The following is a 14,837-nucleotide window of genomic DNA, read 5'->3' as shown; positions in this document are numbered from 1 at the left end:
AAGAAAAGGAAAGGGGAATACGTTTCTGAGTGCAGCAGATACAAACTGCCATGGAGCACCTGGAGCTAGGAGCAGACTCCTTGCACAGGAGTAAAATTCTGCTTCTATGAGAAGCAGGGTTTCCCAGCATCTGATGAATGTGGATCTCTGGACTTTGTCTTCCCCAGAGAGCTGGGCAACATCATCCTCACAGAGATCCAAGAAAAGAAGAGGATGCTGTAGACCAGCACGAGATGCCAATCACGGTAGCAAAATCCTGCTTCTCAGACATTGCTGTCCTCTCCTATGTTGCAATTCATTGAATACATTCTGCCTGAGAAAGGTAGAGGAAGTTTGTGTTTCATTCAGTGGATAAATTAAATCCTTGGAGAGACTCTGTTACAAAATCTGAACACGGCATCTGTACTTTAGCCAATATCAAATTAAGGGGCTGCTGGCATATACCACACCTAATTTTTCTTTGGCACAAAACTATTTAGCATGAGGCAGAGGCTCTGTGATGAGAAAAAAAAAGTTAAGAAAAACAAGAATAAATTATTCATGGATTTTGGAAATACTGATTCCCTTCCAAGAGTTTTTTGACTCCTTTCAGAAAGTGAACCTGTCCCCAGTACAGTCCCAGCATCCTTTTCTCAAACTAACTCCATGAGAGCTAACTCAACTCTTCTGAGCAGTCTAGGATCTGATATGAACAGAATCTAAATAACAGGAAGATAAGGAGTGCGAGGGACCTAGAAAAAACAAATCCTTCTCTGGAACATCTACGCCACAACACAGAGTCCTTATCTTACTGGCTTCACTAATGACAGCTATTAGAATTTAGCAAGGGAATTTAACATGTGTCCATGCCAAATCAGATGCACAGCAAATACTTCTGGTGATATGTGCAATGTGTTTACATGAGGCAAATCCAATCATCAAAGAATAGATCTAGATTCTTAGCCCAGGTTTTGGGCTATACAGTTCTCCAGATATTTGACTTTCTTACCTTGGACGACATGATATTTTTGACTTCTTCATCAGCAGCAGTCTGGGTAACAGTAATGTCAGGATTGCTGCAGCTTATCACTCGGCTCTGCAGGAGTTTACTCCCAACAGACACTGCAGAAGTGCGGCCAAACGTGTAATAACGAGACTCTGTCAAAACAGAATTGTTCCCTGCACCTGCCCATGGGGAGATGTTTGAAATAAGATTAAAGGATGGATTAATGAGACACACATCAGCACTGCTACAGCATAGGCAGTATGAACAACACTCCTGAAAATCTCACCAGCTGCTCCCTTAAAAAATTACTTAGGCACTGAATAAATAGGTGCATATGTTTCGGGATTCCACATCTCACAGGGTGATTAGGTATGGAGTACCAAAAAATGAAGAAAGCAGCAGCACTATGACAGTAGCGTTTTCCTTCTTTGTCAACTCTTTTCAATTTATTATTAAGAGAAGATTCACATGCCTAAACACAAAACCCTAACACTACCTTCCAAGTAGTCAGGGAAGCAAGGACTGCTACCAGCAGGACTTTCACTAAATATTTATCTAGTTTCCAACTTTCCTATGGACCTTATTTTTCCAGAATAAATTATTTCCAAGTATAGACAAACTCAGATTTTTACAAATCTTACCAGCTTGTATGTTCCTCAAGAGAGGAGATTGAAATGAATATTKGAAAGAGGGAGATGCCTACACATCATTACCCCCTATAGCAGAGTTGGTTGGTGGTAACTCATTTAAGATGGTATCATGTAAATCCTTAGAGTAAGCACCTGTGAAACCTCCTTAGGCTTTAGGACTATGGGCTCCAACATACAGGATTTCGTTCCCTAATGACTTCTCTAAAGCAATGGAGAAACTGGCAGAGCTTGGCCCTATTCCACTTAGTGGTAGGTTAGTTTGCAAGTAAAAGTTTGCCACTGTGCAGACCAGTGAGAAACTGGCATCTTAAGGCCATTTTAATTTCTAGGAGAAAATTCTCTTATGAAATCCTGATTTAGGAGATGTCTCACTGTCATTCATCCCCACAAAGCTACAATATTCTGTACAATTGCAGGACTGTCTGAACCTTTCATCTTAAACAAAGAGTGGTGAAACAGAGATTATGGGAGCAAGTCCATATTGTTCTCTGCAGTGCTTATATCCCAGGCAAGAAAACTTGATGTGTCTAAACAGTCCTTCACAGGAAAGGTGTGCAGTTTGCAGATGAGAAGTTGTGTACTGCTGTTTTAGAGGCTAGTTCTCTAAGCTCTCTTCTCAGAACACCACGCTGAGTAGCTACACTTCTTCAAGTCTAAAGCCATTTCCTCTAGCATGAGAGAATATTGGAGGGGGGAAAAAATTCATTTGCAAACATTACACAGATATTACCTAGTTTGGCTACTTCTCTTTGAGGGTCTGGCAGGCGAAATACATAGTAGACGTAGGATGCTAGCAGGCAGTTCCTCCCATGCTGATCTTTGCTCAGGTCTTTGCTGTTGTGGAGACTGTTCACTATCGCAACCACAGACTCAAAGGCAAACTGCGAGAAGTTGGCTGTGAAACGAAAGGTCAGAATTAGTCTCAACATTGAATGAACAACATAATTAGGTCAAGGCATTCCTTCTACCAAAACGAACTAATTCATATATGCTTTAACTCAGCCCTTAACAAATTCACAGCTCTGGACAGGAATTGTTATATCGGACCAGACCCAAGATCTATATATAAGCCAATACACTCCCCTCAGTACACTCACAGGCTTTCAATCCTATCACTCAGTGATACTCCATCACTTGGAGCTATGGAAAAGCAGATCATAACTGTTATTGGCCACATCTACAGCCTTCAAGCCTTTTCTATAAAACATCTGCTTGAAGGATAGCAGGAATCAGGACATTTCTGCAGCTGTCAAGGCAAATATAAGCTAGCAGCCTTTTCTGCAAGTATTATTATAGTAGATGACAAATGTTGTTTACCAGAATGAACTAGGAAATAACTATACCATTGTCTCAACATACGCCTTGCCTTCAGAGTTAACATATATAACAGGCAGCTGGCACCTTCAATAACTGTGAAAAACCTGTGTGTATGACTATCCTCTCTGTGTTTGTGCTCATCCCATTCTGTCTGAGTATGTGTCCTATGTTCTTTGCATAGCGGACACTGTGCAGTCACAATGTCAGCTTCAGGATAAGCAATTTTGCCTGCGTTTCCCTACAAGGTAGGTGAATTCTAAACCAAATTAAACCTTTATTCACTTTCTGACTTATACCTCCAGATAAACAAACTATTGGAATTTACAGAATGTCCAGCCTATGTCTGAGAGTCTTCTGTGCAGAGTGGAAGAGGAAGAAAGGAAGGAACCTAGTTAATCCTGATTAAATTGTACAGCAAAATTGAGTCTTCAGAATCTCAAAACTTTCTGAAGAAGACTATCCCAAATACCAAATTTGAGCCTGGAAATGTAGCAATCATTCCCCCACAAATATCTCTAGTTTGCTTGCGCTGCTATTCCAATATCATAAAAAAAAGRCATGCATCAGTAAATACCTGTCTGGCCAGCTATGACCATGGGCTGCACAGCCAGTTGGAAAAGTTTATCTAGTACCAAATGCAAAAACAAGACAAGAGGTTCGAGGCGTGAGGAATTCAAACAGATAATGCTGAGTTTCAATTCATGTTCCAGTGCAGCCTCTGTGATCTTCTGGTCCATCACTCGAATGGGAAAGGTCACTTGGCTCTCCAGAGAGTGGCACAGAGTGAAGAACTTCTCCAAGTGATTGTCCTGCAAACACAGCACACTCATTGTTGACGAAGTTGATATACTTCAGCCTGCTAATCAAAACCTGATTGTCCTATCTGATGGGAAGGAAAATATTTTGCCCTTCTTGCATTACAGTGGTGGCCAACTCTACAGATAAACTTTTAAAGTAGCTGCTATAACATCCTGTCTGTGTTTGTCTGGCTCAGGTTCAGATTCTGGTTATATGTGATCAAAGCAGAGAAGTTAAAGCCCTCAATAAAGTGATTGCTTCATTTCAGGAAGACACAGCTGTCTCTTATAAAGCTCTGTCACGTCATACATCTATAGTCTCTCTGCTAGCCACACCTAACAGTCTTACCAGTTGTAAATAACACACAGAGTTGTTTGCCTTATGAATATGCCTCATTTGTACTTAAAAAGTATGTTGCAAGAGGTTATATAGGTCTGCTCTATACAGGTCTCCAGATGCTTGACATGGCTGTCAAGGTTAACCAGAATGGGATGGTGCATGGGAAACAGTAAACCATGAGTGGCAAAACAAAACTACTATGCTCCAACCCAGAACAACAGTAAGAAGGGGAAAACTTCAATTTTCAATCACATTTAAATGATCACAATCCCACAGTTCTCATTCATTACTAAGTTTTTGTTCCACTCCACATGGCATTGATGACTGAGCTGCCTAAAGCATTTTGGGAGTCTAACCTGTTCCTGCTGGAAGGGAGATGCCCTGTTTCGCTGCAGATGTGGGAGTGTTGTCTGAACTAGCCTTGCAGGATAGAACATGAAGACTGCAGAAACTGGCACTGTGCCCCACCAGTGTCCTTCAAACATAGCCTAAGCAGATCCTTGTTGATCTGAGAGGGCAGCAGACTCTCTATTGCTTGATGTGACCTGCAGCTGAGAATGCTCATTTGTTCATTTGTACCAATGGACTTGACTCATGGAAGATACCAGGTTCTTTTCAAAGCTGCAAGACAGTAGGGATCTTTTAACTGCTTTCAAAACACTGTGGACTCAAGTGTCTCCAATTCATAAACCTCCTAAGTCAGCCAGCTCCTCAGAATTCTCTTTGAAATCAAACCACGGCTGCATGACGCTACTAATGCATCACCTGCGTGTGAACAGATGAAACAGCTTGCACTTCGACTTCAAAAACTCCCTTGTGTCCTTCAACCCACTTAACAGGTGGTGTCTGTGATGGAACTTTCTGTGAGAGAAAAGAAAAAATGAAATCATTATTTTCCTATTAAAAATATAATAGAAAGTCTATTTACATGGGGGTCTGTAGAGTATTTGTGCTGTTCCCTTCATTTAAGATATTTAAATGTGCAACGGAGAGGACCAAAGCTAGACACCTTCTTGATTTCATAGACTATATGGAGAGAAGTTGATGCATTGAAGGGGTGAATTCAGAGGACATCGGTTCAATGTCCAGCACCCTGTGAATATGCATCTTCTGACRGGTTATTTTTAAGGTTATCAATTCCCAATTAAAGCACTGCCAAAGTACTCCACTGTGATGTAGTGCAATTTGAAATCCTGTTGTCAGTTTCCTACTTGCCATGTTTACTTCTGCTCTTGTAGCAGCACCTGGTTCCAGTTCTCCTCCTTTTCCTACACAACCACAAAAAATGGGCAAGTCCTCCTGCTGAAGAAAGTATGTGATTGACTTCATACCCCTAAGCAAATGTCTCACTGATTAAACACTTTGCAAGGATTTGCTTGGATTACTAACTTAAAGAAAATAAAGCACAAAATAACATCACAAAATATTAATAACAATAACATTCTTCTCTAGAATTCTCTCCTTTTTTAAGTATAAGAAGAGGCTATTCACTCCAAGTATACAATGTTAGATCCCAAAATACTGATGATGCTCTTCTACATTAGGAAGATACTATCTTTCTGTAATTTTGTTTGTTACCTCAGGAGAGTGAATTGAGTAGTGGACTGGCAGCTTATCCAATGCAACAGGAAGGCAATAATGTCCAGTTTGAAGACGATCGTTTAACAATATTGGCAGCCACTGAAACAAATGAGAAGAAAACACAGTGATATTCATGCCTGCATATGATTAGGGCTACTTATCTAGTTTGTTATTTACCATTAAGAGAACAACAGATAAGTTATTGACCGAAGCTTCCCTGCTCCAACCCATTCAAGAGTAATTTCTTTGCATTTTAAATTCACCAATAGCTACTGTAAAAAAAAATCTACATCACTACTTTACAACCCATTCCTTTTGAAGAAAGTGCTTTCCTCTTATTTTTAAAATGTTTTAATAATAATTTAAAATTTAATTTTTTTTAGTTAAAAATATTTATCAATTCAGAAATAAAGATATTTGGTGACAACATATTTCTTAAGTTAAAATGCGTTAGTCCTAATATAAAGATAAGTGAATACAAGAGAATCTATAACATGAACAATAGGTCATAAAAAATTCAAATTTAAATAGTATTTGGTTTTTAGTTCATGTGTGAACATGATATATAATATTAAATATAGTAATTGCAGGGATATTTGTGTTTTTTGCAATAAAAAGGACCAGAAAGAATTAGGTACTATATTATAATGCATTGATATTGTAAATATTTAGGTGTATGTTGAACTTCAGCTGTTTCAGGCAGATTCATCAACTTCAAAGACACTTATCAATATAAAGCTATAGGATCAGTACCTCACATAACACTAATGGCATCTGTATTTGTGAAATTCTTAGGTTTAATGAACACATGAGCACATACGGCTTTTTGTGAATTAAGACCTTCTGGTTTTGATATATTAGATCATATTGTGATTATATATAATATAGAATGAATATGATAATATATCATGAACATGTGACAAAGTTCTTGATAAATTAACATGGAACTTACTGTATATCCCAGGAGGGTTTCTACAGATGCTCCTTGCTTTGGCTGGCAGCTGATATGATAGAATGTGAACAGTAGATGGTGTTTCTCAGTGAGTTTTGCTGGTAGTTTTATTTTCACTTCTTCATAAAAGTCAGGCGACCTGTTTAAAAATATATCAAATGCATTTCCAGCAGAAGTGTAAAACTGAGCAGTAGGCAAATTCAGTAGTAGGTTTTTAGATGCTGTATTAACAAAAACAGTAAAAATCCTGAAAACAGTCTCTGAGCCAAGTTAAGCATGCATAAATATATGTATGTGTGAATATGTATGTGTATGTGTGCACAGGCGTGCATGTATACATATGTATATGTACATATACATATGTATATGTACATATGTGTATGTGTCTACACACACACATACTTTTTTATGAACTATATGCAGATTTGAATTAGAAAAAACACAGCTGGTATCAGCTAGACTGTTTCAAGTATTGTCAATTTCTATACTTGGAAAACTATCTAATCTTAATTTGAGGTTTCAGAATATTTTTTGCATAAATCCTAAATCCTGAGCCCAAATTCACAACACACAGTCCCTTCAGCTATTCTGGATCTGTAAATTCATCCAAGTAAAAGTTATTCAAAAGTTGTAGTGCTGCTTCCTACTCCTCCTCCTTTGTTTCGAGACAAAGAAAATTCTTGACTAACCTTTGAAATATCCCAAGCAAGAGTAAGTAAACCCCAGGCAACAGTCACTGATGCAAAATCATGATCATCTAAATTAGATATTGACAAATTCCCATAAAATGTAAGTGTTTAAAACAGAATAGTATCAACATTTCTTGATGAACTATGTAGAATGAGAAATATGTAAAGAGGTCATGACCAGTATTTTTCAAGTGTTAGAAATGTTTACAATACTCACTTGTTATGATATGTGACAGCTGTGTAAATTTCTTGCACAAATTCTGGACCAGAAGATTTCCCAAAAATTATCTGCATTAAGAATAAAAGACAGCAATGACAGTCAGAGCTAAAGTACTAAACTGTCATTATCTTGTACCAACTTTGAGATAGCATCTGGAGACTGGAAATTACCCTTCAATTTTGCCCTAGTATGTGGACACAAATGGCATATTACTAAGCATCTTCCCTGCACACCTTTCAGAGCAAAATACAAATATAAGGGAGCAGAGGTCATTTCCAAAGGCACTGACTACTTTGTATTACATTCTACAGTCATATACTCAAAAGTGAGGAACTACAGAAATAAAGTAGTGATAAGTGTCTTAGACATTATCACATCAGCTTTACTTAAATGTTAAAATGTTAAATTAAAATGCTTTTTAAAAGTTTGTTTTTCAGTAGGATCCTCCTTATTTAGGGCGAGATTCATCTCACCTTAATTTGAAGGCCCAGAATCCCTTTACAATCAATGTGGAGAAATATATATTTTTGGCACCTGATTCATGTCCCCATTTCTGACACGGCTTTGGTATAAAGTGCAGGAATACAGTGACTTTAAAGAAAGCACAGCTCAGGCTCTGGAAGAAACTTGGCTTGGGAAAGCACTGTGCTGATGCTCTGCTTCCACTTCCAGAGCTCATGTGGAACAAGGAATGTGTCACTGCAAAGTATGTACCCTGCAGTGTCAGCATGCTGATAAAGGCTGGTCCAATCCTTCAGCCTGCTGTTGGATTAGAGCTTCTAAAAGTAATCCTTCAACTCATTTTTYGTCCTTTAACCCAACTAAAACACAAAAGGTATTATCCTAATATGATTCTTAGAAAGAGCCAATGACATTGACTGAAATTTCTCCCAAAGTTCAGACTGAAGCAGAATGCTGACTTAAAACATCTCAAACTGAACAGCCACAGTTTGGTAAACCTGCAGGTAAAACAGCACTGCCTGCTCTGCTGATAACGCACACACACACACACTAACAGGCAGGAAAAGACAGAAGAGTGGTCTGAAGACAGAAAAGTTCATCCAGGCTGCATGAATGTGCACCCATTCACATCCAGGCAAYGAAGGTCCCAATATCTACCCAATGATGCACTTGGGACTTTGTGTACCTATAGCGCACAGACAGTGGTTATATTAGGTTACAGAATATCACTCTTGAAAGGTTTCTGAAGCTCTGTGAATTTTACTGGCAGAGTTTCCAGCATAGCATTAATTTAGTATCTTTAATATTTTCTGAAAATAAGGCAGGAAGAGTTAGATAGGAGAGAACGACATGCCCCTGTTCTACTCAAGCGGCAAGTCTTTCCAGCTGTAGGTCAGGCCTCCAGCCCTGCTTCCTCATGAGAATGACAAAATTCAGAAGCTCTCTGACTACAGCCTTCCCAAGACCCCACCAAAAACTGTGGTGACGTAAAGCAGACAATGCATGATGTCTTCAGCGGTTTCCTCAGAACAGCAGGTGAGCAAAAGTCTGTTAAGGATGTTCAGCATTCATTACCGGCATTGCACAAGTAGGGTCTTCGCCACACATAAACTGGATCTTAATAGTAATGTTTCTTGCAGAAGCTGGTCGATTAGCAAAATTCAGCCTCTGGGGGTAAACATAGAGGAGATTTCTGGAAGAAAGAAAAGGAAGAAAGGAAGAATAAAATGGGTAAATGGCAAGTACTTGCTTTCCAAAATGAAGTGTATCATCCAGCATCTTGCTAATTTCTCTCCTTGTCCTTCAATCCTACCTAGACAGTGAAAGCTTCCTAAAACTCCTTTTCAAAAGTACATAGAGAAAAAGTAAGTTCTTACTGAGGCATACAGAAAAATATGTGCTTTAGTGTTCCTTACAAACTATATCTTTGAGAAAGCAGTTTTGCTTTGTGACTTTGTGGCCAAGGGAAAATCCAGAGTGAGAAGGTTTAAAGCAGTTATCATTGTTGGGTGATAACAGAGACTTCCTTCCCCAAAGCAGCAAGCTTTGGTTATCAGGTTACCTTGTTATCAGGTTAAGGAAGCATGTCCTGAGGCAACATCAAACAGATCTCCAATCCAAGTAGTGGATCACTAAATGGACAGTGCTGGTGAGAATGGGAACCTCTACTTTTATTTAACAAAGAAGAAAAGAAAGCTGAGAGGATGTTTCACTATTTTCTAACACGACAACAGTGATCTTAACAGTGGCCTTAAACTTCACCAAGACTTGCACTCAAAAAGGTAGCACAACAACTAAGTCACACAGTTAGCTTCACATATGCGCACCTCTGCATGCACATGCAAAGCTTTTGGTCCAGATCTGTAGAATCTACAGTGCCGCCTGGGTGAAGCTGTATTGATGGATCTTCTGTGGGCTTTTTTTGTTTTCAGTATGTTATTAGATAGCTACTGTCTGTTTTGTAGTCACTAGCAAAATAAATCTCATTACAATCAGACCTTTTGTTTAAAGCTTTTCGTTGCTCAGGAGAGTTCAAGGTATGCTGATTTTGTGCTAATCCTTCAATTCTCTAGCAATTCTCTAGCAGAACCTGATGTTATGGGTTGCTTCACAYGCAACCCATTTCAGAAGCAGCTTCATATGAGAATGACTGCTTCAAACAAAACTAATAAAGAAACAGCAATTCTGTTATTGCTAGTTACAAATTAATGATTATCTTTGCTTGATATAACGAAAGGAAAAATCTCTCAAGAAAGCAGCTCACTTCTCAGCTACGGAAAATGGAGCTGTGAAAGAGGGTTAGCAGATGTCAGAGAGGTGAAAAAAACAAGTAGATCTGCAAATAAAACCAACAACTGAAGTTCGTACATTCCTAGAATACATTTACAGAAAGATGTAAAATCACAAGCAAATAGAGAGCTCTCTGCTGTCAGCACAGCCAGGCAAGCATTATTCCAGCAAGTACTACACCAAAGTGCTATAGCTTGTGCCATTTACACCGATGCAGTTCCACTGGTCTTGCTTGTATGTGTATTAAACCCGCCAGCACTGTGGAAGAATGGGACCAGACATTGGCTCCGGGTATCCTGCACAGATTAAAGCAGTAAATGACTCCAGAATCAGGAAGGTGGGGAAATGACCAAAAGATGCTTCTGCATACTGCACTAGGAATGGGCATAAGTGGCAGAACCAGTGCTGACTGGAATAGCTAAACATTTCTTCAAAGACTCTACTTTCATCTGGAAGCTTAGGAAAATCCATGTTTTACTCACAGAGTCTTAACTCAGTGACTGCACTGTGATCATCTGAATTGGTGGCATGTTTTTCACTAAGCCTGTATTCTATAACTAACGCAAGTTTCTTATGGGAAATTAGGAGTGATACTTAGCAAAAAGCACTATGATAAACAGTCTATCTATGGGAGAAGGCAAGTACTTCCAGAATGCTGTTAGTAAAGTTTTTTGTTTTCATGGTTTGTGTTTTGTTATACCATATTTAATAAAGTCATTTTTATCTTAGTAAAAACCACAGATAAAYTTTGGAAACCTTCCCTGAAAACTACGAATATATCTCACTATTGAGATTGTAAAGTTGACCAGGAAGGACTACTGAGTTTGGGAAATAGGAGGACATTTATACTAACATGGAACTTTGTGTGCTGGGAAGAGGAATAAATTAGTTCACACTCATGTCTCTGCTTGATGCTGTAGCAGCTAGTTTCAGCTGTTTTCCTCACCTGTGCACAACAGTGCAATACCGAGCTCTATCTTGTTTACTATGAAAAGCCCTTAGAAGTGCTAGCACCTCTGATGGATGCATAAATTAAAGCAAGGACAAGGAAAGAGCTCCCCCCAACCACATGCAGAGCACTGAAGCTTGGAAAGCGGTAGTCCAGGTGCTTTCCTTCAATAGCACAGAGCAAGTCCCAGCACCTCTTCCCCAGGGCTCTGCCAACCAAGGGAGTATTCAGCCGAAACTCCCTCACCACAGCACCTGCAGTAAGGCATCAGCAGAGATTATTTATTCCATTACCCTCTAAAAGGTGTGGAAGAAGCATAGGGCTACTGTGTCCTCTCCACATCTCATGGGTAGCATGTGTGGAAAAAAGACAACAGGCAAGGAGCAGATACTGTCATGACAAAAATAACASGGGAACAACACAGAGCAATACATCAGTTCCCTTCCCATGCTCAATATCAGTCAAGGACAGGGGTAAAATGAGAAATGCCAATGGCAAGACCTAGAATTGACAAAGGAGAATACAGTAAGTTTGATCAAAACGCCAAGTGGCTTTCAATTAAATGAAATAAAGCGACAAAAAAAAAAGCCTCCCCCACCAAAAATCCCTCAAACGCTAGTTGCTTCTTCTATCAAATAATTGACACCTTGTCCCTGATTAAACCGAGTTACTGCTGAAGCAACGGAACGTACCACCACTGCTCCCCCAAACCAACACTTCACAGTGCCAGTGAGCAGCATCGTTTTCATTTACATTTCATGAGAAAATAAAATGATAAACAAACTTTAAATTATATAATTTTTCCAATTAGAATAGAAGAAGTGTACTGAAGGAAATAAATCTTGGAATGTTCTGACATTTTTCAGAGAACTATTTTTAGTAAAGAAACATAGGTACACAGCAAAAAGAAGAGCTCAATTTCACAGTGCACAAAGAAAGTGGGATGGCTGATCTCTCTGGCTTAAATCAGAAACAGCATCATTTAAAATAATGGCTTCACATTAGGATAAAAACTAACAAGAGCCAGTTTCAAAGACTTTAACAGAAAACTCTGCTTCTACAATCACACAGGGAAAAGCTTTTTTTAAAAAAATAACACTTTTTTTCTCTGAGAAAAATCTAAAAAAAAAAAAAAAAAAAAAAAAAAAAAAAAAAAAAAAGGGCAAAAACTTTATATTTCTTTTAAACATTCAGGAGACAAATTGGAGCTAGATATTTCATTAGTATTTGTCTGAACACACACAGAAATATGATTATGCCAATAAGAAATTACCAGCCTGCATTCTTGAAAGCTTTCAGTTATTTTCTACATATAACCATTCCTCTCCTCTATTCACAGTATTACACTAATAGAAGAGAGTAATTATTTTATCCTTTTAAAATTCTTCTAGTATTTATAGCACTAGTAAATAAACCTGGCTCATAGACTTACAATCAAAACTGAGGAATTATTAAATCAACTGTAAAACAGTATCAGGCCATGACAATAGCTCGGTTATGATTAACGTTTGCACTGTGCTTTATGAACACAGAATGGTTCTGCTTTTCGGGTTAGAGGAAAGGGAATAAAAATAACATAAAACACTTCATAAATTTTCTATTCAAGTTCAGAGAGTTACTTTGCATAAGTTAGTTTAACCTCAGACTCAAAATGCTATTCGCAATGCACACAACTAAGCAAGGAGAATTGCTCGGCAATTTAATTACTTAGATATATTGCTCTACATTCCACAACTCTAGATTTATGCTCACCAAAATAAGCACTAAACAGTGTTCTACATGAGCACTAAGTGAGCACTTTCAGTGGCAAAAGCATTTGAGATGTGGTTTGTGGGAAGAGATCACCGCCACTGCACAAACACAAGTCTTATTTTCTGGACCACGCACAGCTCCAGACTCTGCTACTTCGTAAGATTTGCAAAGCTGCCTCATCCAACTTTCTGGAGAACTAATGCTGGACTTTATTAAAAATTTCTGTTGGTATCTCTTCTTTCTGGCCCCAAACATGCTCTTAGTCACAAAGCAGCAAAAAATAATCTAACGTTGCTGCATTTTTTTCACCATCTCCCCAGCATATCTAACAAGATGTCCACAGGGTTAAATTAGGACCTCCTTTTTCTGCTGTCCTGAGACCCAAATCCAGGTGTCACCAAGAGCCCCACTAAAGCCTCTGGTTTCTCATGAAGGCATGGAACATTTCTCTGGGATAAGTTAGTCTACAGTTTTCAAGCTGTGAATTGCACTGAACCACAGGCCTCGCCCTTCCCTTCTCCCCTTGCCCCTTGCACTCCAAAAAGCTGATAAGCTTTACACACGTCTTTACATAGCATCCTCATTCTGATGTTTGTTATTGATGGTCATATCTTTGCCATTAATGGTGTTCAATATCGTTACTGTTTTAGGGATCAGAAATGTCCCTTGGAGTAGCCTCAGCTGTAATACTGGAATATACCATGAAATACAAGTCAGCCCCTTTTGAATTAGTTATTTAGTTATTACTAGTCCTATTAGGTACTACCTACCAAAACTGTGAATTAATAGAAAAACCACAGAAGAAAAAAAGACTATATCAAGCCAATGAAAGTTGCTATTTTTTTTTTTTTGACATTTTTGAAATATTTTGCAGAGGTCAAGATAATTAGACTGGTAAATTCACCATGGGACATACAGCAGGGATCTTAGCTTATAATGGCTTGTAAGATTAAATCATCAGCCTATTACATCATCTTTAAGGTTTTTTTTTCTATTTTTAGTGTTCAATAACGTGCAAAAAATATATCTATGCCACAACTGCTCTTGAAAATGGATCTTAAGAATTAAAAAAAAAAATGTTGCCTCTTACCTATAAATGGTATGGGGAACATACACTTCTCTAATTGGGAATTCCAAAATCTCTTTGTGAGGGCGATTACGATTTTCTGGAAATGGCTTCACCGGTAACAATTCTGGTGTCAGACAATAACCAAGGTTTTCTGGAGCTGGCGAGATCTCCACTTTAAGTGTTCCTTCAAAGAAAAAATTTACAAAGCCTCAGCACTTTATCAAAAATAACCAACGTATAATAAAACATAATGACAGCAAAGCTAAGTTTACAAAGAAATACTGCAGAAATAAGAAGTAAGTCTTTATTTTGCTGGCTATTAGAGAACGAAAATATGCAGACAAAAGAAATAGTGTACACACAGCCCTACACACCAGGCCAAAATTGTAGCTCTCTGTGTCTACTTTCTGCAAAGTCAAATGAAAGAAGAGGAAAAAAAAAGAAAGGAAGGAGTATCATAAGCTAATTTGATTTTCCAGTATCTTTCATGAGTATCTTTCTTACATTAATTCACAATTAATGTAAAAGAACCAAAGTGAAAACAAAAAAGAGTTTGGTTATAATTCAGTTTTCTCTCACTCCCTACACTGATGCTGCTCTGATTAATCTCTGATTACATAGATACCACACACCAGGAACGTCAGGTTGGCAGCAGCCAGCAGTGAAAAAGTTAATAGTGATAACATTTACACAGGCATAAATAGACTTTCACTTTAAACACTTGCTATGATAAGTGGAAACCTTTAATGGAACCTGGGCTTGTCAGTTTTGGCAATCAGCCAGAA

At 38.4% G+C, this 14,837-nt stretch overlaps 1 protein-coding gene across 1 annotated transcript in view; it reads right to left on the bottom strand.

Moving 5' to 3' along the window:
• Window positions 1-14,837, bottom strand: part of DOCK8 (dedicator of cytokinesis 8) — an 88,944-nt gene that overhangs the window by 36,648 nt on the left and 37,459 nt on the right. Inside the window, exons 14-22 of the mRNA XM_085312457.1 lie at window positions 14,074-14,236; window positions 9,068-9,185; window positions 7,529-7,599; window positions 6,623-6,761; window positions 5,668-5,769; window positions 4,855-4,950; window positions 3,527-3,761; window positions 2,366-2,530; window positions 989-1,164 (exon numbers count right to left, since the gene is read on the bottom strand). Of these exons, the coding sequence (XP_085168583.1) occupies window positions 989-1,164; window positions 2,366-2,530; window positions 3,527-3,761; window positions 4,855-4,950; window positions 5,668-5,769; window positions 6,623-6,761; window positions 7,529-7,599; window positions 9,068-9,185; window positions 14,074-14,236 (1,265 nt within the window). The remainder of the gene's footprint in view (window positions 1-988; window positions 1,165-2,365; window positions 2,531-3,526; window positions 3,762-4,854; window positions 4,951-5,667; window positions 5,770-6,622; window positions 6,762-7,528; window positions 7,600-9,067; window positions 9,186-14,073; window positions 14,237-14,837) is intronic.

The sequence above is a fragment of the Rhea americana genome, unplaced genomic scaffold (assembly GCF_003343005.1).
Source record: "Rhea americana isolate MKP2758 unplaced genomic scaffold, rheAme1 scaffold_365, whole genome shotgun sequence".
In the NCBI taxonomy this organism is placed as follows: Eukaryota; Metazoa; Chordata; class Aves; order Rheiformes; family Rheidae; genus Rhea; species Rhea americana.
This window is presented reverse-complemented; position numbering and strand designations above follow the sequence as displayed.